The sequence below is a fragment of the Myotis daubentonii genome, chromosome 2, assembly GCF_963259705.1.
Source record: "Myotis daubentonii chromosome 2, mMyoDau2.1, whole genome shotgun sequence".
Classification (NCBI taxonomy): domain Eukaryota; kingdom Metazoa; phylum Chordata; class Mammalia; order Chiroptera; family Vespertilionidae; genus Myotis; species Myotis daubentonii.
The window spans coordinates 3166362-3190189 of NC_081841.1; the positions used below are offsets into that span (position 1 = coordinate 3166362).

General features: G+C 63.4%; 1 protein-coding gene across 2 annotated transcripts; it reads left to right on the forward strand.

Moving 5' to 3' along the window:
• The first annotated feature begins 330 nt into the window (after positions 1-330).
• Positions 331-21899, forward strand: SULT4A1 (sulfotransferase family 4A member 1). Of its 2 annotated transcripts, XM_059681417.1 has the most exons (8): positions 331-549; positions 12520-12650; positions 13629-13709; positions 14232-14358; positions 16710-16804; positions 17603-17741; positions 18602-18648; positions 21033-21899. In XM_059681417.1, the coding sequence occupies exons 1-8, from the start codon at positions 381-383 to the stop codon at positions 21072-21074; spliced, it is 831 nt and encodes a 276-aa protein (XP_059537400.1). In that variant the 5' UTR covers positions 331-380; the 3' UTR covers positions 21075-21899. The 2 variants fall into 2 exon arrangements, with proteins under 2 accessions (XP_059537400.1, XP_059537399.1); XM_059681416.1 differs by lacking the exon at positions 18602-18648.
• Positions 21900-23828: the final 1929 nt, after the last annotated feature.

Genomic DNA, 23828 nt, shown 5'->3' on the forward strand with positions numbered 1-23828 from the left:
CAGCGCTTCCAGCCTGTGTTGAGCGCTTGCGGAAGAAGGGCCCTGCGGTGGGTGGATGAGGGCGTGATGGAGGGATGCGGGCTGCAGGCTGGGAGGCGGCGGGCCGGGGGCGGCCGCGGTCCGCCCGGGGGTGGGGACCAGCCGCCAGGTGTGGGCGGGGCGGGCCCGGAGGCCTCAAGACGTCACGTCTGCGGAGGGCAGGGCGCGGCGGGCGGGGCCATGACGTCATACCGGCGGAGCGCCGTCTCCGCGCCGGTGGGCGAGGCGGCGCCGTGACGTCACGCCTGCGGAGGGAGCGCCGCGCGGTGGGGCGGCGGGCGTGGGCGCGCGGGGCGGGCGAGGGCGCGGAGCGGCGGCGGCAGCGGGGCGGCGGCGGCGGCATGGCGGAGAGCGAGGCCGAGACCCCCAGCACCCCGGGCGAGTTCGAGAGCAAGTACTTCGAGTTCCACGGCGTGCGGCTGCCGCCCTTCTGCCGCGGGAAGATGGAGGAGATCGCCAACTTCCCGGTGCGGCCGAGCGACGTGTGGATCGTCACCTACCCCAAGTCCGGTGAGCCCCGCGCCGCCCCGCCCCGGCTCTGCGGCGCCCGGGGACGCGCGGCCCGCGTCAGTCTGGCTGGGAGGGCCTGGCGCCACCGCCCGCCAGTGCCCGGGCCCCTGTAGGGAGGGATGGGGGTGGGCGGCCCGCATCTGGGGGAACTGAGGCCGGAGACCCGAGGTGAAGCCCGGTGTCCGCGGCTGGAGGCTGGACAGCGTCCCGTGGGGGTGGGGGAGGATGGAGCCAGGTCGGCTGGAGCTGCCCGGAGGCCAGGCCCGGGGCCGCCTCCTCCCGCTTCCCCTCCCCTCCCCCTGCGGGCTGTGTGACCTTGGACAGTCACTTAACCTCTCTGTTCCTGGACCCAGTGCAGCCTCGGATGCGCGCAGAGTCCTGGGGATCGTCTGGGAAGGGGATCGGGCGGGCGTGGGGACTGTGGACGGTGCTCCTTCCCTGCGTGGGCTCCCGGTGGGGGAGGGCCCGTCTTGGCCGAGCGTGTGACCGGTGTTCCCTAGCTTCAGGGCCTCCTCCGTCACCCGGGTAACAGGCAGGACCCCGGGGCCCCATCTCCCAGCACTGACTGATGTCATCTTCCCGACAGTCCACCACAGTCTAGGCGCCGAGGGGGAGCAGTGCTTGCCCAAGGTCGGGGCGGGAATTTAAAGCAGGTCTGCGTGCAGGGCCTGCTGCAAGGGGCTGTCTGCTGTGTGGTTCGTAGGGAGGGAGGCAGGCGGATGTCTGGCTCTTTAAACATCCCTTCAGGTCTCCCTCCGCCTGTGTGGGAGGGAGGAGGCGCTGCACCCACACTGGGTGCTGGGTCTGCAGCCCGTGGGAAGGAGGGCTGGAGGTCATGTGGGACCCACAGGGAGGGAGGGAGGGAGGGAGGGAGGCGGGGAGAGCTGTGGCGTGGCTGTCATAGCCCTGCAGGGTCCCCACTGCCCAAGGGCTGGGCCAGTTCCTCTGAGGAAGGTTGGGGAGGGGCTGCCAGTGGAGGGTTGGGAGCCGTGTTGGTGGGGGCGGTTGGGGAGAGGGGAGGAAGGAGGTGTGCACCCCCATTGGTGTGGCCCACAGCCCGCCCCCAGCCCCCACGGGGAGGGGTTGGAACTGTCCAGGTTTTAGAGCCATGGGGGTGGACGCGCGGGGAGAACCCCGCATTCAGTGGGCCCGTAAAGACTAAACATCGCCCCGTCTCAGTTTAGGGCCGGGTTTGCCTGCAGAGGAATTGGGAAGAACTTGGTGTGGGCAGTTCTCTAGGGTTCGGAGTTGCCCAGGTCCATTTGCGGGAGGAGATGGAGCGGGGACGTGGCTGGAAGGGGTGGAGGTGTGCAGCCCGGGGCTAGTGGGGGAGGCCTTGAGGGGCCCTGCCTGGGGGGAGGGGTCTGGGGGAGCCTGGATGGGCAGTGAGGTGTTAGTTGAAGGAAGTTTTCCAGATACAAAACTCACCTCGTTTGTAACTTGAATCTTTCAAAACAGACAAGAGCACACACACGCCCTTCCTTGGTGACGGGAGAGCCAGCCGTGGCCTCGGACCCTTGTGTGAGGCCCTGCCCACAGCACCCAGAGAGCTTCCCTTTAAACGGCAGCTCTGCCCTCAGCCTCTGGCCTTTCCAGGCTCTGCTGTTCTCCGTCTGCCCCCGTCGGTGTCTCGCCTTCCATGCCTGAGGTCGGGCACCCTGGGGACTGCCCGTGAGAGCTGGCGGATGCGGCGCCAATCAGCAGATGCGGCATCAATCTGCTGCCAGGCTCGGAGCTCTGTGGCTCATGCAGCCCCGCGTGCCTGTGTCCCAGCACCTTCCCCCGAAGCTCCGGGAGGCGGGACGGAGCTGGCTCCTGCTTCCCACATGGGCAAATATTTGGAGGCCCAGGAGGTGGAGCGACTTGCCCACCCTCATGTGGCTGGACCAAGGCTGAGTGGAGGGGACCGAGACCCCGGGAGTGAAGGATCAGTCATGGGTACTGTGGAGGCCAGAGAGCGGAGAGAGAGAGAGAGAAGCATCGAGCGGCTGCCTCCTGCACACCCCCTTAGGGATGGAGCCAGCAACCCGGGAATGGAGCTGGCGACCTCTTGGTACATGGGACGATGCTCAACCAACTGAGCTCCACCAGCCAGGGCTTCTGGTTCTTTTTGCTTTCTTTAACCTCATCGCAGTCCATCCTTCTCACCCACCCCATGGATGGGGCAGGTAAGTGGGAGCTTTTCTTGGGAATGATGGCGGCACTGGCTCTGACGCCGTGCTGCTGAAGCCCCACCCCCTTCCCCGCCAACCCCTGCTCATTACATGAAACGATCAAGGGGACTGAAGAGTTGGTACCCCCAAAATCTGCCCTGAAGATTTCCTCTCGGAGGAGAAGGGGCCTGCAGGGGTCTCCAGGGGCAGCTGGCCTGGGGTCAGGACCCGGGTTCTCGCCCGGCGTTGCCCTTGGGTGAGTTTGAGCTGTGTTTCCCCTACTGAGAAACCCACAGCCTGAGCCGCACAGTGGCTGAGGCCGCCCAGCTCCCTGATCCTTTAAAAAGATATATTCTTACCGATTTCAGAGAGGAAGGGAGAGGGAGAGAGAGAGAAACATCAATGATGAGAGAGAATCAGCAATTGGTTGCACACCCCCCACCTCCCCTGGGGATGGAGCCTGCAACCCGGGCATGCACCCTGCCTGGGAATCCACAGCGACCTCCTGGTTCATAGGTCGATGCTCAAGCACTGAGCCTCGCCGGCCGGGCTGTCACTCTGAACACAGACCTGCCGCAGCTGGGGGTGGGACCTGCTGCGCCTTTGGATGGTCATCGGCCGCTTAGGAGCTGGGGTGCCAGGTGCTCTGCCATGTTTGTTCATGAGGAACTAACTCTCCTGCCCCTATAGAGGCTCAGAGCCCCCCCACATCTCTCAGGTGCAGTGTCACCTTTGGAAAGGCGCAAGGGCGGCCAGACTCAGGCCCCGGGCCGGAGGGAGGAGCAAGCTTCTCTCCGTGCCTTTATTACTGGGAGTCTAAGGCGGGGGGGGGGGGGGCGGGGGGCCGATCTCGAGGCTTTGCCACTGCTCTGCGGCCTCTGCAGGACCCAGTTCACATTGCCTTTCCCTTGCTTCCCTCTCTCCTCCCCACCACGGTTGGGTCTGTCTGTAGGAGGCACCAGTGCGTAGAGATTAAGAGCCTGGCTTGGGAGCTGGAAGTCCTGGGTTTGAATGTAGCTCTGCTGCTTGCCACCTGGGTGGCCTTGGCAGGTGACAGGCCCTGTGAGCTGTGGTTTCTGCAGGGGCAGGAGGACCACCCCCTGCCTCGATGGGCCTGAGGCTCAGTGCAGCGAGGCCCCTCCTCCCGTCAGCTGCACGGCAAGCGCATGGCATCTGATGAAAGTTGCTGTAATTCTTTGGTCCTCTGTGGAATGGGTCTTCTTTCCCCTCCGGCTGCATTCAAGATTTTCTCTTTCTCTTTGGTTTTCAGCACTTAACCTAAGGCCAGGTGTATTTTTTTTCAGGGTGGGGATACTTGTTTTGATTTGGGGGGGGGGGGTGCTGAACTTCTTAGATTTATGGTTTGATACCTTTCCCTATTTGGAAAAGCGCTCAGCCATTCTCTCTCCAAATATTCCTTCCGTCCTGTTCTTTCTCTTGTTTTGAGATTCCAGTGATCATCACAGTTTCTGCTGCCCAGTCTTCGGTGAACTGATTCTTTCTTCCACTGTGTCAGGCCCATGCGGTCCGGCCTGGGAGCCGTCAGGAGCGTTCTGCATTTCTGTTCGTGTTTTTATTTTTCCTCTAGCAGTTCGAGGTCTAGTTTCCACCTCTCTGCTGAAATACCCCATGTGTTCATGCGTGTTGTTCACCTTTTCCGTGAAATCCTTTAACATGTGACGCAGACTGATTTAAATGGAGCCTGGTTCTGTTGACTGTTTTGTCTGCTGAGAGCGGCTATTTTAGAACGAGTAGTGCTTTTTGCCTGTTTGCGGGACGTGGTGTGCTGACGGTGGAGCCGGAGGTCAGTGGCATCTGTGCTTGGATGCGGGCTGTCTGCTCTGGCCAGGCCTTTACGTGGGAGCTGGGCTGCGTGTGGGTTCTGTTGTTGCTCCGATCACTTGCTTGACCACCAGCTTTCACTCCTGCGGCTTCCCCGGGTGCCGAGCTCAGGGCCGAGTTTCTGGGGGTCTTTCCTCGGGGCTCCTGCCCCACCGCCCGCTTTTGGTCTGAGCCTTAGGAGGGCTCCTCGCCACACCCGCGCTCCATCCCGATCTGGTGGGGTTTAGGGTTAGCGCTGCAGCACTCCTGGCCTTGGTTTTGCTGCCCACTTTTATGAGCCGTGTGTGTGTGTGTGTGTGTGTGTGTGTGTATGTGGTGTGTGGTGTGTGTGTGTGCGTGCGCATGTGGTGCGTGTGTGTCGTGTGTGTGGGTGTGTGTGCATGTGGTGTGTGTGTGTGCGTGCGCATGTGGTGCGTGTGTGTCGTGTGTGTGGGTGTGTGTGCATGTGGTGTGTGTGGTGTGTGTGTGCACATGTGGTGCATGTGTGTCGTGTGTGTGGGTGTGTGTGCATGTGGTGTGTGTGTGTCGTGTGGGTGTATGGTGGTATGTGTGTGTGTGTGGTGGGTATGCACATGTGTGGTGTGTGTATGTGTATATGTGTGGTGTGTGCATGTGTATATGTATGCATGCGATATGTATATATGTGTGGCACATGGCACGTGTGGATGTGTATAAGTATATGATGTGTATGTGTGTGTGCATGTGGTGTGTGTCATGTGTGGGTGTTTGGTGGTATGTGTGGTGTGTGTATGTGTATAAGTATGTGGTGTGTGTGTGTGTGTGTGTGTGTGTGTGTGTGTGTGTGAAAACACCCTAATTCTGGAGTCAAAGTGGTGGGTGCCGGGTCCCCGGCCAGCAGACTGTGGCCTTGGGCAGCGCCCGCTGAGCCCCGCTGAGCCCGCTCTCCGTGCGTGAGCCGCAGTGGAAGGAGCCGCCTGGGGCAGGTGAGGACCCGTGAGGAAGTGGCTCCCAGTCCCTGGGACACGGCGCGCTGCACTTGGCTGTCACTGGGTGACAGCTGGGCACCCATGTGCGCGCCGCCTAGGGCTTCCTGCCTTGGCTCGCCACCCGTTCTCAGCCATGTGCCTGAGCGACGCCTGTCCTCTGAGGTCCGTGTCCCCGTGCGCGCCGTGGCGATTATTCTGAGAGACAATCAAGAGACGATCCTGAGAGATGTGTGATGAGGCGCCTCCTGGGACGGGATGCTGCCGAACGAGAGGTGGGCCCCCCTCGCTGCTCCCTGGCCCGGAGCCTCCTCGGTGTCTGGGAGAGCAAGTCCCAGCCCGGTGCAGGGCTGCAGGAGAGAGGCTGCAGGAGAGAGGCCGCAGGAGAGGGGCCGCAGGAGACGGGCTGCAGGGGAGAGGGGCCGCAGGAGAGAGGGGCCGCAGGAGAGAGGGGCCGCAGGAGAGAGGGGCCGCAGGAGAGGGGCCGCAGGAGAGGGGCCGCAGGGGAGAGGGGCCGCAGGGGAGAGGGGCTGCAGGGGAGAGGGGCTGCAGGAGAGGGGCCGCAGGAGAGGGGCCGCAGGAGAGAGGGGCTGCAGGGGAGAGGGGCCGCAGGAGAGAGGGGCTGTAGGAGAGGGGCCGCAGGAGGGGGGCCGCAGGAGGGGGGCCGCAGGAGAGGGGCCGCAGGAGAGAGGGGCTGTAGGAGAGGGGCCGCAGGAGAAGGGCCGCAGGAGAGGGGCCGCAGGAGAGAGGGGCTATAGGAGAGGGGCCGCAGGAGAGAGGGGCTGTAGGAGAGGGGCCGCAGGAGGGGGGCCGCAGGAGAGGGGCCGCAGGAGAGAGGGGCCGCAGGAGAGGGGCCGCAGGAGAGGGGCCGCAGGAGAGAGGGGCTGTAGGAGAGGGGCCGCAGGAGGGGGGCCGCAGGAGAGGGGCTGTAGGAGAGAGGGGCCGCAGGAGAGGGCCGCAGGGGAGAGGGGTACAGGAGAGGGGCCGCAGGAGAGGGGGGCCGCAGGAGAGGGGCCGCAGGAGAGAAGGGCCACGGGAGAGGGGGGCCGCGGGAGAGGGGCCGTAGGAGAGGGGCCGCAGGAGAGAAGGGCCGCAGGAGAGGGGCCGCAGGAGAGGGGGGCCGCAGGAGAGGGGCTGCAGGAGAGAAGGGCCGCAGGAGAGGGACTGCAGGAGTGTGGGGTGCAGGAGCCCGGGCCTGGGCCAGCTCCGCGGTGCAGCTTCCAGCGCTCAGCTGCTGCTGCCCCCGAGGGAGCCGGCCAGGCCTGGCAGTGACGGGGGTCCTGTGACTGGGATGCCGTGGCTCACGAGGGGGTGGGGCAGGTTGAACGCAGGCGCATCTCTGCTGCCTGTAGAAACCTCTCCACACGCCAGTCACCGAGTGGAGCTAGAACCCCGTGGAGAAGGAGCGTGGTGATGGGTCGGCCGTGCCAGCAGGTTCTGGAAGGTCGGCTGTGTGGCTGAGCTTCCCTGGCTGAGCGGCAGAGCAGCTGAGTGCCAGCGGAGGGGGCGGCGGGGCGCGGGGACCAGTTCCAGGGCGGGGCTCCGGGGCTGGATGTGCCTGGCAGCGGAGGGTGCTGTGATGGGGATTAAGGATGGGAGGGAGGCTGTTGCAAAGGCGGGTTTCTCTGGGGAAGGAGATGCAGAGGCTGTGGGTTGGGGATGGCGAGCACAGCGACAGGTGACAGGCGGGGGTACAGTGCCGTATGGGACATGGGGATCCAGGAAAGCTACGCCCTGAGAGGGAGGCCCCCAGCCCCTCCCCTGCTTGGCTGCAGGGATGCTTGTGGTCCTGCAGGGCAAAGAGCGGGGCATGGTCTCTGGAATAAAGAAGTCAGAATATGTGCACATGGCACCTCCCATCTCAGCCGCGAGAGCACCTCGTGGGCTGGGCTGCCATCCCAGACACAGAGCCCCGTGTCAGCAAGCCTCGCCTCCGCAGACGGCTGATCCGCATGGCTTTACCTGTGGGTGGACCCAAGGTCACCAGGTCTTAAAGCCACCGACATCAAGGACAGATACTGCAAAAACAAAACACAGATCAGAAAAGAGAGCTTGGAAGAATGAAAGACACTGTACAGAGCAGAAGAAAAACTAAAAAAAAAAAAAAAAAAAATCAAAACTCAAAAAACACCACCCGGAACCGTCGCTCTGTGAGGAGTCCGCGGAGAGGGAGGGCAGCTGCGCTCACGGAAGAGCAGCGGATGAGACGGGCGCGGCGGCTGGGCCCGGCCGTGCGGCTTTGCCGGTTGGAGCGATGCCCACGCACCAAGGCAGCAGGTTCAGTTCCCAGGCGGGCACATTCCTGGGTCACGGGTTTGGACCCTGTGGGAGCGTGTCTGGGAGGTGGCTGACCAGTGTGTCTCTCACATCGATGTTTCTCTCCTCTCTCTCTCTTTCATCAACTAGAAATAGTTAACAGCATGGCAGCTGGGATTCTAAAATCTGACTTGTGAGGTTTGGCTGGCCAAGTGGAGGAAATACCCCAGTAAGTGGAACAAAATTTTTTACAAAATGAGAGCAAATAGGAGCCCAAACTAAGAAAATGAAAAGATCTCAGAATTCCAGGAGGAAGAGAGTGTGGAAGAGGAATGATTGACACCAGGATTTTCAGGACTCACGGACACGAGTTAAAGAACCCCTGTGTCTGGCACGGCCACGGGTAAAAGACCACACTGAAGCATCTGAATTACTGTGAAATTAAAAACGGAGATAGAGAAGATCTCGAAGCTTCCCGAGAAAAACGGGCCACGCTCAAAGGCTGCGACCTCAGCGTCTCAGCCCAGCTCTGGCTGCTGGTGACGGGACCGCGCTTCCAGAGTTCTGAGGGAAAAGGCTCCCCGCCAGGAATTCTGTGCCCAGCCAAGCTGCCAGGCACCTGGCAGAGAGGGTCTCAGCCTCACTAGTTCAGGAAGCAGCTGGAGGGCGGGTCCTGCCACCAAGGAGGGGCACCTGGACAGCAGACGGACCTGACACCTCCTCCCGCGGGAGCAGGAGGGGCACGACCTGGGGCCTGGAGAGCTGAGCGAACCCGTGTGCTTGGCCGCGTGGGGTGGGGGGCGGGGGGGGTTGTCACGGAGCGGGAAAGGCTCACTCGTAGCCGCACAGAAAGCTGAGCTGGCACCAGAGCAGCCGTGGACTCTAGGAAAAGAACCCCGTGCAGGAAGGAGGTGTGGCCTTGACTGTGCGCTGAGCGAGACACTCAGAGGCTTTCCTCAGGCCAAGTCCTGCTCTGAGGCGCGGGGGCGGGGGGCGGGGTGAGGGGGCTTGGCGAGGTCCGCACCTCCCGAGTTGGAGCCAGCGCCGAGAAACAACCACCTACCTGAGCACGTGCGGAACTCGGAGCTCGAGGTGGGAGGACAGTCAGCAGGAACTTGCTCTGGGCGTGGGAGTGGGGAGGGGAGGGCCTGGATGTTCGGTTACAGGCCCTCAGTCCTCTGGCTTCTTAAACCAGGTGCCCGCGAGAGTTTGGTAAATAAAACGAGAAGAAGAGAACTCTAATCCCAGGGTGAGGATCCCGGGGGCTGGGAGCCACGTTCTGTGGGTTCTGACCCGAGAGTGCTGGTCACTCTCTCCCGGGGGGGGGGGGGGGCGGACATGGCGATGGGCTCCCTCCAGCCTGTGACCGGCCAGGCCCCATTCCCGAGGACTCCCCCCGGGACGCCGTGGGCCTCAGCCCGAGACCCAGGGTCAGCGTTCATGCCCGCCGCACGGGGTGACTTCCCGGGGTCCGCGGAAGCTCTTCTGCAGGAGGTCGCCTTCAGTAAAAGCCTGGGGCGTGTTCCTCCCCGTGAGGGGCCCTGCGGCCTCCCCAGTTTCAGGGTGAGAGCTGGACCCCCCCCCCCCCGCCTCCCCTCCCCTCCGCCTTCCTGCTGCCCTGCTCCCTCCTCTGCTCACCTCCCCCAGGGAGTGGTTGGGGTGGTGGCCGCGCTCTGCCCCGCATGCTGGGAGGCGGTGCGGGAGTGGGGCCTTGCCTCCTTGGGGTCCCACTGCTGATGTAGCTCTCCCCTCCCATGACCTTGACTAGGAATCTAAACTGAGCTCCGTTTCCACATCCGCACAGGAGATGCTCATAAACCCTCCCTGCGCCCGGCCGTGCGGGTGGCCCCAGGTGTCGCCTGTTACCGCGTGTCCCGTGTGGGGAGGGGGCTGCCCGGCTGGCTGGAGGCTGTGGTGTGTCCTTGTGGGCGTGGTCCCGTCAGCGGTGCTCCTGTGTCTGGAGCTCACAGTGGCTGAGCCCCTCTGGCCCGCGCAGGTCACCTGTGGCCTTGACCCTGCCAGCCTGTGAAGGAGGGCAGGGCATCGCCTCCGTGGTCCAGGAGGGAGGCAGGGCTCCAGGGCCAGCCCCTGTCCAGTGAGCAGAGGGTGGAGGTGGCCAGACACCAGATCCTGAGAGGCCCTCGGGCAGGAGGGCGAGGCTCAGCGAGGAACCCAGGCATGACTCGGGGCCGTGTTCAGGTCCCGCCTTCCCTCCCTGTGCCTGTGGGACGGGGGTGGTAGCCCTGCCTCGCAGGAGACACGGGAAGTCGGGGGCTGGGCTCTGCTAAGACGTGCTCCCTGCCCTCACGAGCTGCCCTTGAGGCCGGTGCGCTGGGGGCTGGAACAGAAGTTCTGGTCCGGCGGGGCCAGGACAGGCACCCGATGGCCCAAGGTCAGGGCCAAGTGGGCCGGGTGGGCGGCAGCCTGTGGACAGCTTCGGCATAGCAGCCCCAGCCCCAGCATCGAACGTGGGAGCGCGTGGGGAGGGGGACGAGGCCGAACAGGACGCGAGAGCCACTGGGGTGTTTGGTGGCTGCAGCAGCCAGGGGAGTGAATGGGGGCTGAGTGGGCTCCAGGTAACCCCCATGCCTGGTGCTGGGACCTGGGGGGGGGGGCAGTGGCATGGAGAGGAGCGGCGAGCCCGGAGGACTGCCGCCCTGGTACCCTGCAGGGCCGGGCGGTGCCGTCCGTGACGGTGCTGAGCGGAGTGGCAGGAACCCCGCAGTAACCGTCAGTGCCGTTGTCCTCATCACCTCTGGTTGGGCTTTTTCTGCGATCATTAAGTCACATCTTGCCTGCCAGCTGGGGCTGCTCCCTGCACTTGTCCCGGGTGCCCCTTCCCCGCCCTCCTTGGTGCCGGGCACCGGGCAGTGCCCTCCTGTTGAGGCCCTGAAGGCTGGAGGAGGGGAGCGCGCGTTGCTCAGCCAGGAAGTGGACCCGGAGGGGCCACTGGGGACAGGCCGCCCTCTGGCTCTCGCGAGGCTGGCCTTCCGGCACGGAGAGCTAATGGGGCTTTGGAGTTGACGAGTCAATATTGACGGAAATCGATGTTAATGTGCAGAGAACATCGGTTTGGGTCCCTGCCTGTGGGGGCTGCAGGAGGGGGGGGGGAAGCACTAAAAATAGGCCCTGAGGACGGCCCAGCAGAGCCATTTCGGGAACTCTGCCCACAGTCGTTCCTGAGGGCACAGACGCCCTGAGCTGCCGACGGGTGGGCCTCGGAGGAGGAGGTGGGCCAAACACTGGCTCTGTGACCTGGGCCCACTTAGGCCTCAGGAGTCTCGTCTGTGAGGGAGTGATGGCCCCACCTCTCAGGTTGGTGGGAAGCTCCCAGGGTTAGTAGCTTTTCTGTTTGAATTGATGAGCTGCTGCACCACTTTTCCCCTTAGGGCCTTTGCTCCGAAGCTGCCTCCTCCAGGAAGTCTTCCTTGATCAACACACCTCTTTCTGATTGCTCAGCACCCAGGGTTTGCTTGTGCATTCAGAATAAAGGATGTGCAAGTCATGCCTGGGCCATTGGCGCAGCAGGGACGGGGGACGAGGGCGAGAGTGTCAGTTATGTGGCTGGTCAGGGAGCCTTCACCTCTGAAGGACCTGAAGGGAGGAGGAAAGGGCTTCAGGCAGGGAACCGGCCTGTGCAAAGGGCACGCTCCGGACCAGCAGGGAGGCCGTAGGAGCTCCGTGGATGAGGCGCGGGGGGCTGGGGGGGCGAGGCTGCCAGGCGCGGGGGCCGGGGGTTGAGGCTGCCAGGCGCGGGGCCCGTAGGAGATCAGTGGATGAGGCGCGGGGGGGGGGGGGTACTGGGGGGGTGAGGCCGCCAGGCGCGGAGGCCGGGGGGCGAGGCTGCCAGGCGTGGGGGCCGGGGGTCGAGGCTGCCAGGCGCAGGGGCCGTAGGAGCTCAGTGGATGAGGTGTGTGTGGGGGGGCTGGGGGGGTGAGGCTGCCAGGCGCGGGGGCCGGGGGGCGGGCTGCCAGGCGCGGGGGCGGGGGGAGGCCTCGCTTTCCTCGGGAGAAGCCCGTCCTGGGAGGGTCTGCAGTGGGTGGAATGCCATCTGGGTCCGTGTCAGCACCGTAGCTTGTCTCACCCATTGCGGAGCCTGATGTGGGTGGAGTCACCAAGAACCAGGCACCAGGTGGCCCGAGGGTCGTCTCTTCTGGCCCAGCGCTGTGTGTGGCGTGCAGCCCCGCAGCCTCGCTGAGCGCAGCGGAAGTTTAGGGCCGCGGCTCTCATTGCCATTGACGAGGATCAGTCACACGTCCTCTCCTTCTGGGGTTGCCCACGGCACCGTGGTTTCCCAGGCCCGCTGTTCTGGGTGCGGCCAGGATCGCCCTGGTGCGCGTCTCCGTGTAACCTGGGAGACTCTGGGATCACAGGGCGCGCCCATGTTGCTGTGGGTGCTGGGCACACAGCGCCGCAGTGTCAGACGCTGGCTGGCGAGTCCTCCCGCTGGGGCCTCATGGCTGCTGTGTGAGTGGCAAGTTGAGCTGGAAGCCTTGGGACTGAGCACCATCCATGGTTTCAGCCCTTGGGCCCGGCGGCAGGCGCTGTGCATCCTGTTCATCCCTCTGACAACCTCAGAGGCGCTCCCCCGTCACCGCAGGGTGGGACTCGGGCGAGGTGCTGGCCCAGGCCAGTGTGCTCCGCTAGACTCAGGTGCTCCTGGGTGCCTCCCCACCCCCCGCCCCTCCTCCCCATGACCCTTCAGCCCCTCCTTGGGCGAGTGCTGAGCTGAGAGGGCCCCGCCCTGGCCTCTGAGCGCCTCCCGCCTCCCTCAGGCACAAGCTTGCTGCAGGAGGTGGTCTACCTGGTGAGCCAGGGCGCGGACCCCGATGAGATTGGCCTGATGAACATCGATGAGCAGCTCCCGGTCCTGGAGTACCCGCAGCCCGGCCTGGACATCATCAAGGTGACAGCTCCTCCCGAGGGGGGGGGCCCTGTGGGCGGGGGAAGAGCAGAGAGCGGCCGGCACCCCAGGTAGCCAGGAGACAGGCCTGAACCCGTGACGGTGACCTGGAATCGATGGGTGGGTGACGTGGGTGACTTCAAGGTAGAAAGGAGGCAGGTGCTGGGAGTGGGGGCAGGAGGCAGTGGGGGTGGGGGCCTTGCGTCACCTGCCCTGTGGTTTACCCTGTCTGTTCAGGGAGCTGGGTAGGATGCATTTGCATCAAATTTTTGGTGTCAGGAATGAAATAAACACCCCAATTTCCTGTCCATCCCATCCCTCCGGTGCATCTGGAATGTTCTCTCCACCCTCGCCTCTGCCACCGTCGTTCAGGTGGCATTTCCAGCGTGGACCGCCTGTCCCTTGTCCCACTAGTTGAGTATTCTGTGTTGACTCGTCCGCTGAGCCCGTGCGTAGTGCTGCGCCGGGCACCCGTGGCCGGCACTGCCCTTGGCATCGGGGTACAGCGCTCAGAGCTGACATGCAGTGAGGGAGACGGACCGGAAGACAACAAGGAGGAGTGGCGGTTAAGGGGTGACCAGTGTGCCCAATGGGGAGCCAGCGGCACTGGATGGCCGAGTCGGGGCAGAGGGCCTGGCACGCTCCCGGAGCCGCAGGAAGGCATCCTGCTGAGATGGTTGAGGGCCCAGCCGCCCCTCTGTCTCGTGCCTCCTCTGCTGCCCTTCAAGGCCCGCCCTGGTCCTCCGGGCAGACCCTGGTGACGGACAGGCCAACTCGGGCTGTGGGTGCCCGAGGACGGGCCGCATCTTGCTCACATCTGGCCCGAGGTTCAGCCCGGAGGGTGGTCCTGCCTCGGGCGGGAAGTTTGTCAGGCGGAGTGCTGGTCCCGACCGTCCGAGACCCTTGCCGCCCGCCCCCATGGGAAAGGCCCTGAGGCCCGTGGGACTGACCGCCTCTCCCCTGACCCCCGCCCCCCCGCAGGAACTGACGTCACCCCGTCTCATCAAAAGCCACCTCCCCTACCGCTTCCTGCCCTCCGACCTCCACAACGGCGACTCCAAGGTAATGCCCTGCCCTTCCCGCTGGCCTGGCCCTCATGGCCCCCGAGGCCCCGGGGAGTGAGACCCTGGTGCCAGCGTCCACCCTGGCAGAGCCAGTGTCTCTAGCGTTTCATTCACATTTTAACCTGGGTTTTCCCTCACCGTTGAACTTGGGCTGGACCAGCCTAGTCCAGCCTCTGCCTGTGGAAGGCCGAGCGTTTCAGGCTGATTTTTTTCGTTTCTCAACTGCGTGACGTTTCTGAGCCCTCAGTTCTCACCACCAGTGTCAGGACTGTCGTTCTCCTGTCTCCTCCCGCTGACTCTGAAGTAGAGCTGGAGACAGAGATATGACAAATGGCTCCGCTGTGGACCTGCCCCCGCAGGACGCCCTGTGTGGGCGAGGTCGCGCCCCTGCTGAAAGGCAGCGGGTGGGGCGGCCTCGATGCTGGAGGGGTCGGGTGCAGGAGCGGGTGTGGCCCGTGGACCTGCTGGCGGGAGGAGGGTGTCTGACCCCCCCCCCCGCCTGCCCCCGCCCCGCCCCCAGGTCATCTACATGGCGCGGAACCCCAAGGACCTGGTGGTGTCCTACTACCAGTTCCACCGCTCCCTGCGCACCATGAGCTACCGCGGCACCTTCCAGGAGTTCTGCCGGCGGTTCATGAACGACAAGCGTAAGTGCGTCAGCCCCGACATCACCGCAGGGCGCTCGCTGTTCACGCAGCACCGGTGTGTGCGGTGCTCCGCCCGCAGCCCCCGGTCTGGCCATCCCTGTGCCCGTCGGGCCTGCTTTCCTGCGGATGGGCGAGCAAGCCTGGCTCCATGGCTCATGCGCAGCAGAGCGGGCGTCCCCCTCAGAAGCCCCTCTCTCGCCTCGGTGTTGGGTTCTGAGAGGCTCCCCAGTTCAAAGCCTCTCCCTGCCGGCCTGGATTCGGAAGTGAACACGGAGGCCCAGACGTCTCCGTGACTGGTGAGGGAGGCCCTGTGCAGGCCCCAGGGAAGGCAGCAGGATGAGGGTCAGGCAGGGAGCCCCGCCCAGGCCAGTGTGGCCAGCGAGGGGCGGGAAGGCCGTGCTCCGCGGGAGTGGGGGGAGCCGCCCTGGGCAGCAGGTCAGCAGGTCCTCACACAGTTCTGCCCCTCACCGCGGTGGCACCGGTTGCTGTCCACTTCCTGTGAGATTCCCCAGCTCCAGCAGTGCCAGCCGGGCTGCTGCAGGGGGAGCAGGTGCCGAGATTAGGGTCCAGGGGGTGGTGGATACTCAGCAAGTTCCAGTCGCCGGTGGGGTAGGGCAGCGCATTTGAAGTGATTCCAAGGCAGGCCCGCCCGCGTCTGAAGGTCACCGCACCGTCTGAAGGTCACCGCACCGTCAGGCACTGACGTCCAAGGCCATGGGCACTCCCCGTGGCCCCGCAGGTCTCCCCTTTACTCCCTCTTCCCAGACAGTGCCCGCATCTGGTCTAGAAGGGCCCCTGCCTGGCTCTTCTCTGTCCAAGGTCCTGAAAATTTGAATAAGAAACGACGAGAGCCAGGCCAGAGGACCCGCTGACAGCACTGGCTTTGCGGGTGTAACCATGCACTCTGGGGGTGTGCCCAGGTGACGGCAGCCTGTATGGAGCCGCTCTGAGGGCAGGCTCCCTGCTGGGGGCGGCCGGTGAGCTGTTAATCCCAGTAATTCGCCTGGATAAGCACGTGGCCTCTCAGGGCAGAGGGACCTGGAGAGAAGTGGGAGCTGCCGCGGGAGCCCCTTCCCAGGAGGGCCCCCCATGAGGCGCACGCCCCTCTGCAGCTGCAGCGGGGCTCAGGTGCAGCGGCCCCGCCCCCCCCCCCCCCCCCTCCACTCGGGCCCCGCCCCCGCCCGTCCAGCTCGTCCCCAGGGGAGGTCAGTTGTGTGCTGTGAGTTTCCTCCTGGGCCAGAGGGATGTGCTCAGGCCCTGCTCACCCAGGGCCCAGCCTCTGCTCTCGTTGGGCCGGGGGCCATTGGCCTGCGGTGAGGTGGCTGCTCCCCCGGCCTCTCCCTCGTCCCCAAGCAGCAGGTTTGGGCGTGTCTGTGTCTGAGGCCCGTCCTGTGTTTCCTCCTGGTGGCTCCAGGGCCCAGCAGCTAACAGCCGTGGGCAAACTACGGCCCGAGGGCCGGATCCAGCCCGTTTGAAATGAATAAAACTATTGAAAAAAAAGACCGTACCCTTTTATGTAATGATGTTTACTTTGAATTTATATTAGTTCACACAAACACTCCATCCATGCTTTTGTTCCGGCCCTCCGGTCCAGTTTAAGAGCCCATTGTGGCCCTCGAGTCAAAAAGTTTGCCCACCTCTGAGCTAGAACCTGCGGTGAGGGGACCAGCAGAGCGGCCAGCATTTACCCTCAAACAAGACCTTTGGCCGAATCTGTTCTTTTCCTTCCATTCCCTCTGCCCTCCCTTGTGGAGCCCCTTCCTGTTCCTCAGGCCCTGAGGGCTGGGAGGGCCTTTGTGCTGTGACCTGCTCCTTAAGGCCCATCCCTGGGGGCAGGGACCCCGACCCATGGACACCCGGTCCCGCTGCTGTGCTGCCACCTGCTGGCGAGATGTCGGACGGCACAGGCAGCCCCCAGGGGCGGCAGTGGTCACTCCCGTCAGCCCTGTGCTCGGATCTGTCTTCTGCACCCGTCACCCACCAGCAAACCGGCTGGCCCGTGTCCCTTTTCCTGGCATCTTCTTCTTCCCGGTGGCCATTGTTAAACACAAACCCATGTGCCAGGGACCGTCCATGCCAGGCGAGCAGAGGCCTTCACCCCCATGTCGGGTCTTCAGGGCATTGGGCGGGGGGGACTGTTTCCTGGAGAGACTTGTGCAGAGAGCAGGTGACGTGAGACTTCAGAAGACCTTGTCTGTGGGGCTCTCTTCCCGCCTTGTGGCCCCCCCCTCCAATCCTTGGGACTCCCTCCCTCCAGCCAAGAGCTTGCTTTTCCATCCGGAATCACAGCCACCCGTGGGCATGCCCCCCTCTCCCCCCGTGAGGAGTGACCCCCTGTCCTTTCTCCGCAGTGGGCTACGGCTCCTGGTTCGAGCACGTGCAGGAGTTCTGGGAGCACCGCACGGACTCCAACGTGCTCTTCCTCAAGTATGAAGACATGCACCGGGTGAGTGCAGCGCCGGGAGCCAGAGGGAGAGCCTGGGTGGTGGGGGCTCTGCCCCCCGTGGTGGGACTGACTGGAGCGTCCGAGAGCCCCCCGGCCTGAGGTGTGCCCAGACTCGCCCCCCTTTGCCCACTGGAAGCCCCGTTTACAAGAAGTCCTCCCTGAACAGTGTGGATGGGCTCTGTGGCCAAGTGAAACGACTTATGATGACGCCCATTATCACTACCGGAGGCTGATGGATATTAGTGAGAGTTAAGTTCCTACGTCTCATCAGTGCGACAGTGGAACAAAACTGAACACGGGGGTATTGTTATGCAAGGACCGGCTGTACCCCTGGGAGCGAGTGGCGGCCGCGGGGAGCCGCGGGAGGGCTGCGTGGGGAGCAGGTGTGCACGCGGCTCCGGGACCCATCGCTGGGTCAGTCCGCTCCACAGGCAGGAGCAGCGCGCTGGGCCAGCTGCGTGGATCTGGCCTCAGACCCAGCCAGCTCCTTCCTGCTGAGGGCAGGCAGCCGCGGCCTGAGGGGGGGATGGGGAAGAAGAGAGTGAGCCGGTGGGCTCTTACTTCTTGCTGCTGTTTTACGGCGGCCACAGCGACATCGCACTCCTGTCTGCTTCCCATTCCCGAGGACCTGGGTGTGAATCCCGGAGCTGCCGCTTGGGAGTGGCCCTTGGGCCTTTCCAGCCCGGGGTTTTATTTCCGCTGGAGGCCCATCTCAGACGGGGCTCAGGACCGAGTACCGCCCCTTGAGCGGCCCAGCCGGCGGTCAGTAACAGCACCACCTCTGCTCTTACCTTCCAGGACCTGGTGACGATGGTGGAGCAGCTGGCCAGGTTCCTGGGGGTGTCCTGTGACAAGGCCCAGCTGGAGTCGCTGATCGAGCACTGCCACCAGCTGGTGGACCAGTGCTGCAACGCCGAGGCCCTGCCAGTGGGCCGGGGTACGCGCCCCTGCCGCCCCTGCCTCTGCCCAGGGCCCGTGGCCCCCCGCCCCAGCCCCACTTCAGCGTCCCGCTGCCCGTGTCTTGCTTCTCCAGAGCCCTTTGCTGTGCGTGGGGCGAAGCCGCCTGGAAGCTGGGCCGTGCAGCTGTTTGCGTTGTGACGGAGCAAACGGTGTCTGGGTTCCCAGGAGGGCCCCCCGGGCGCGTGCCAGGCTCTCTGGGCACGATGTTCTCAAGCAGGTGTCTCCCCAGATGGCCCCACAGCAGAGCCCGGATGGCCCGGGCGGTGAAATCGCAGAGCCCACGTGTGCAGATGGATTCCCCAACCTGTGGGCCGGGGAGGGCGTGAGTTCCCACGTGAGGAGGTGCCGGTTCCTGCACGCACCATGAGTGCCCGCGGCAGTCAGGCGAGCCCGGCCGGGCAGGGGGTGAGAGCAGAAAGCGCAGGCCCCGGGCTGGCTGCTCCGGGAGCTGCTGTGGGGCAGGCAGCAGTTTGAGATGGAGGAGATGCTCCAGGCAGGAGTCCACTCCAGGCCCCGCGGCCCTCCGTGTCCTCAGAGGCGGTTTGACTGGGGAGCTGGGGCAGGAGAGCCCCGTGGTCCCCAAGGGGTTGCTGTGGCCGTGGGAGAGCAGGGAAAGGGGCACAGCCTGGTGGTGATGACCTGACGCTGGTTCCTGGGTTGTGAGTCTGGAGCTTTCTCAGGAGACGACAGTGCTTGAGGGAAGGGCAAGAGGTGCCATCAGATCCACAGGAGACCCTGGGTGGTGGCGGAAAGGTGGGCTCCGTCACAGCTGCCACGCCCTGGGGAGGGGCCTCAGGCTGGGCTCTGAGCTTAGACAGCCTTGTCCTTTGTCTGCAGATGCAGAGGGCTGGCCGTGGCTGCCGGGGCCCCGGGCTGCTCTGAAGGTCAGGGGCACAGGGCCTTCCTGTAGAGGCAGAGCGGCCTGCTTTTCCAGGAAGAAACAAACCACAGCGCCTCGCGTTTGTTTCCTGGCTGCATCCTCACCATGTTTATGGTTTACATTTTTTTTGCTCCTTTTTAGTTTTGCATTTGCTCTGTTGCCTGTGGGTGTGACCGTCCCCGCGTCCCCCGTGGTTCGTGTGTGTGTGTGTGTGTGTGTGTGTGTGTGTGTGTCCCAGGGCTCCTTCCATGGATTTGCTTTGTCTTGTCGCCTTGGTTTTGCTTTATTTCAGTTCTTTGATTTTGTTTTCTTTTAGCACATTGCCTCTGTGCTCGGAAGACCTCCTTGCGCTGGTGAGAATGCAGGGCCTTGAGTAGCCAGCTGCATTGCTTAGATTTGATTCATGTCCCAGCATAAATTCACTGTCTTGATTCCAAATCCTAAACCAGGTGGGTGACTCCTCTGATGCGCGCTCAGCTGCCTCAGCTGAGAAAAACAATCATGGAGAAGTTATTTATGGCGGCTCGGTCTACAGGCTCCTGATTTCCTCCCTTGGGTACCATTAGCGGGGAGCAGAACAGTTCCTCTTGTTTTTCTCCTCCCCACACTGACGTAATCTTCATGGCCAAAGAGGAGCCCTGTCCGTTGGGGGGTGAGCTCCGCACTTGCAGGGGTGGGTTGGTCCCGAGGTCCTGCCGGGGGCGAAGGGGGGGTGTTTGCTCCGACCTCGAGCTCTGATCTCGGAGATGCTGAAAGGGTTCTGAGCAAACATCTTAGTTTGCTAAGCACGGTGACAGCTGGCGGGTCACAGCTCCCCAGCTGGGAGGTCTGCACCCCACTCCTGGCATCTTCACGGTCACCGTTAACATTTTATTTTTATTTGTTAATCCTCATCCAAGGACATTTTTTCCATTGATTTTTTAAGGAAGAGTGGAAGGGAGGGAGGGACGGGGAGAGATGGAGAAAGATCAACTGGTTGCCTCCCGCTGGCTGGCGCCCAGACTGAGGCTGGGTGTCGAACCTACAACCCAGATATGTGTCCCTGATCAGGAATCCAACCGAGACCCTTCAGTGCCTGTGTCGACACTAACCATTTAACATTTAACTACACCAGCCAGGGCACCATTAACCCTTTGAGTGCCAACCAATATCCTAGGAACTATGCTAAAATTGCCAAGGCATTTTTGCTGATTTTACAGCAGTTTAGGAAAAAAATTATGAATCGCAAGTAAATGAAGTTACATATTCAAAAACTTAAGGAAACCTTTACTACATTGACATATTTAGCAGTATCATCATCACTAATAAAAGCAGACTTAGAACTGGACGCCATTTCGAAGCTTTGATAGCGCTCCCGGCACTTTTGGCGAAAGACAGGAGGAGCACTCCCCAGCACTCAAGGGGTCAATATTTGTCCAACCAACTGCAGCTGTTGTAGTTAACGGGAAAGTGGGTGGGTTCTGCAGTTTGAGTTTTTTTAAAAAAATATATTTTATTGATTTTTTTTATAGAGAGGAAGGGAGAGAGAGAGTCAGAAACATCGATGAGAGAGAAACATCGATCAGCTGCCTCCTGCACATCTCCCACTGGGGATGTGCCCACAACCAAGGCACATGCCCTTGACCGGAATCGAACCCGGGACCCTTCAGTCCGCAGTCCGATGCTCTATCCACTGAGCCAAACCGGCTACAGCTGCAGTTTGAGTTTTTTTGGGCTCTGTCTCCCAAGCCTGCTCATCAGTCTGGGGCTCCGTGCTTCAGCCTGGTGGCCAGGGTCACAGTTTTTGACCGCCTGCTGCGCTGCAGCCCCGGCGGCCAGGGGTGGCCCTGCCTCGCTTGGTGTGGAGTCGGGAGTCTGGCTGCCGCACACGCTTTGCATCCAGGCGGGAGAGCTGGCGGGTGACTGCCATTCCTCCCGGGCTGCGCGCAGGCTTCTCAAAATCTCCCTCCTTGACCTGGAGGCCGCCTGCTCGCCTCAGGGGTCTGCCTTTGGATGGTGTTCCCTTCTCGCCGTCCGCAGAAGCAGGGCCCCTTGGTGGGGCTGTTGAGCTGTGAGTGGGGACATCTGGAAACCCCACTTCCCCACGGTCCACAGACCTGGCCACACTCCCTGTGCTGAGACTCGCACTCAGAGCCTGGGTGCGGGGTCATATCCCCCCCCCCCGCCCCCCACTCCCGTGGCCGGGGCAGTCTGCAGCCTCAGCTCCGTGCATTCCTGGCGCTGGGCCACCCCGCGGGAAAGGACCCCAGGATGTCAGACCCGGGGTCCAGCCTGTCCGGCTCAGAGGGCCTGCCTGGCCCCCAGGCCAGGTCCGAGGGTGCAGGCTTCCAGTGCTCGGGTAGCTGCCCGACGCGCACACGTGCAGCACGCTCTCTCGTTTGCTTCCAGGGCGCGTGGGGCTGTGGAAGGACATCTTCACCGTGTCCATGAACGAGAAGTTCGACCTGGTGTACAAGCAGAAGATGGGGAAGTGCGACCTCACGTTTGACTTTTATTTATAAGCGCAGCCCCGGCAACAGCCCTGCATGCTCGCGGTCCCCAGACGCCACTAGCTACGGTCCCGTACACGCATTCGCTACTCGCTGGACAAGCCCCGGCCGCGGTGTGGCCACGCGGGGAGGGGGGCGCGCAGGGGGTGGGAGGGAGGGGCCTGCCGCCCGGAGCAGCTGTCCCGCCTTCGGATCTGAAGTCTGTCTGTGTCTGATACAAACATTGTCAGGGTCGCCATTCCGCTCCAACGGTGGCACCGTGAACACAGAGCCTGTAACATATGCAGCCAGACGCCTGCCTCTTACAGCCCGCATTCCTGCCTGCGTTTTATAGAGCGTCCCACTGGAGACCTGAACACGTGTCAGTACACACCAAACCAAAGTTCACTCCCGAGGGCGCTCGGGGGGAGCCACACCGAACGGTAGACAGATCTCAGGTTGCAGTTTATTTTTGTAGTTTTCTCCTGTGAGGCAGCCATTCATTCTCACCTGGTCTGGGAGGAAGGTGAGGGCTCGATGAGGCCGGGGCCAGGGAAACTGTCCCCATGGCGCGCAGTTCTCTGTCACCTGGAAATGAGGCAGGAACTGCCCACCGGGTGTTCTCGGAGGGGATGCCCGAGGCCAGAGACTCGCGGGGCGGAGCCAGCGGGACACTGGGGGGAAGCCGGCCCCAGGCCAGCGATGGGACAGTCCACCCGGAGACACTGGGAGTCCGAGTCCTTGTCACCGTCTTTCTCTTGTTCCCGAAGCAGAAGCCTCTGCTGGGGAAGCAGGTGCTCGCAGTGAGGTCCTGGGGCTCCCGGTCCTGAGCCTTCAGCTGGTTCCGCCCCCGGAGGCGCTCAGCCCTGGGGTGCCATGTGGCAGGGCTAGCGCCCTGTCCTCAGCCTGTCCCTGTCCCCGCTCCTCCGTGTCCCTGGGGGAAGAGAGGTGGAGTCTGTATCCCCATCTCTCCCCATCACCTGGCCCACCTCTGGCTGGAGGAGCGGAGAGGCTGGGTGGCCTGTGGCTGGGAAGGGCCCTGAGAGGTGGCAGGGCCGCTGCTGGAGGAGCTGTCCTGTGCTGCGTCCCTGAAAGGTGTGTTTACTGTGAAGGCGAGCGGCTGGGACCGGCAGGTGGCGCGTGGCGGTGCGCGTGGGCTCGGCGGCCCCTTTTCCGCACATCCGTGAGGGAGGCTGCTGTCTGTGAAGTTTCTTTTCTATTTTTCTATTTCAGTGCTGTATGGACATGAGACTTCTGTGCTTGCTTGCATCTTTAATAAAGACACGTCCCAGGCCTGGTGTCGAGCGTGTGCTGCGGGGAGGGGCCCCCACGTGAACCCCTCGGCACTTCGGGGCGGCAGGAGCATGAGCCCCGCGGACACCCTGTCCCTGGGGCTGACCGCACAGGGTCACGGGCCGGGTCGGGGTTGGCTGTTCCTCTCGGGCTCGGCGTCCAAGCGTGGCATTCACCTCGTTCTTTGCCCGCCACCTTTGATACCTTCTGTAAGCGGAGATGAGAGGCAGGGTGGGGGGAGGGGAAAGCCTGGGAGCGATCCGGGGGACGCCGGCGTCACCCTCTGCCTCGGGAGGTCCCGTTGTCAAGGTGGCGTTCCTGGGGGGGCAAGACGCCACTGCACTGCGGGGGCCGCAGCCCGCCTCCCCACCCCGTGGAAGGGAGTCCGAGCCGTGGTTTATCGGGTAAAGCTGGGCTTTCGGAAACCCTTTACTGGTTCCTGTAAGTCACATGAGACTCAGACTGACTGGGCCTTTAGAATTATCTGAGGCCCCGAGTTAGCTTGTGGGCTGTCCAGTCTGCTGTGTCCCAAACCACAGACAAACACCTAAAGCCAGGAAGTCCAGGGACACGGGTCAGTGGGAGGCAGGGGAGGCGGCGCTGGTTGGTGAAACACCTCCGCTGGCCCTGGTGGGCTGATCCCTCACCTGTGGGCGCCCAGCACCTCCTGCCTTGATGGCTTTGTCTCAGCGTCGTGTGCCCCGCAGGAGCACAGGGGGCAGCCCGCTCGCACTGCCCGCACGTGCTCCGCACCAGACTCTCAGGTCAGAAGGAGCTCGTCCACGCAGCAAACACCTGAGCACCTGCAGGGGGTGCAGCGGACCAGTCATCACCAAACCCACGGGAGGGGTGTGCAGCCACATGCTGGCGGGAGCGGGAAGGAAGCGAGGGCCCCAGCTTGGAGCTGGGGGAGAGGCCAGGGTGGGCGGGCAGGGCATGGAGGCTGGTGGGCCGGCACCAGCCCTGGGAGGGTGGGGGGGCTTACAGGTCAGGAGAGTTTGGGTTTCTGGCAACAAAAAGGAAGCCTCGGAGGGTTTCATCAAGGGAGGCACCCTGCGTGCACGCTGCACAGCTCCCCCGGCTGCTCGCGAGTCGGTTCCAGGTGGAGGGGAAGGGCCTCCCCCGGGGTGTGAGCCAGCGTCCAGGACATGGGGGTGGGGTGGGGGGGCTGTGTTGTACCATCTCTAGGCTCCTTCTGACCCGAGTCTGGTGCTGAGCAAGTGCAGGCAGTGCGTGCGGGCTGCCACCTGTCATCCTGCCTGGCACACGACGCTGAGACAAAGCCATCAAGGCAGGAGGTGCTGGGCGCCCACAGGTAAAGCCAGTTTGGAGACTGGCATGAGGGGGTGGGTGCAGATGGGGTGTGAGTCGGGCCAGGAGGGCGAGAGGCCCTGGCAGACTGAATTCCACAGGTCAGCCTCCC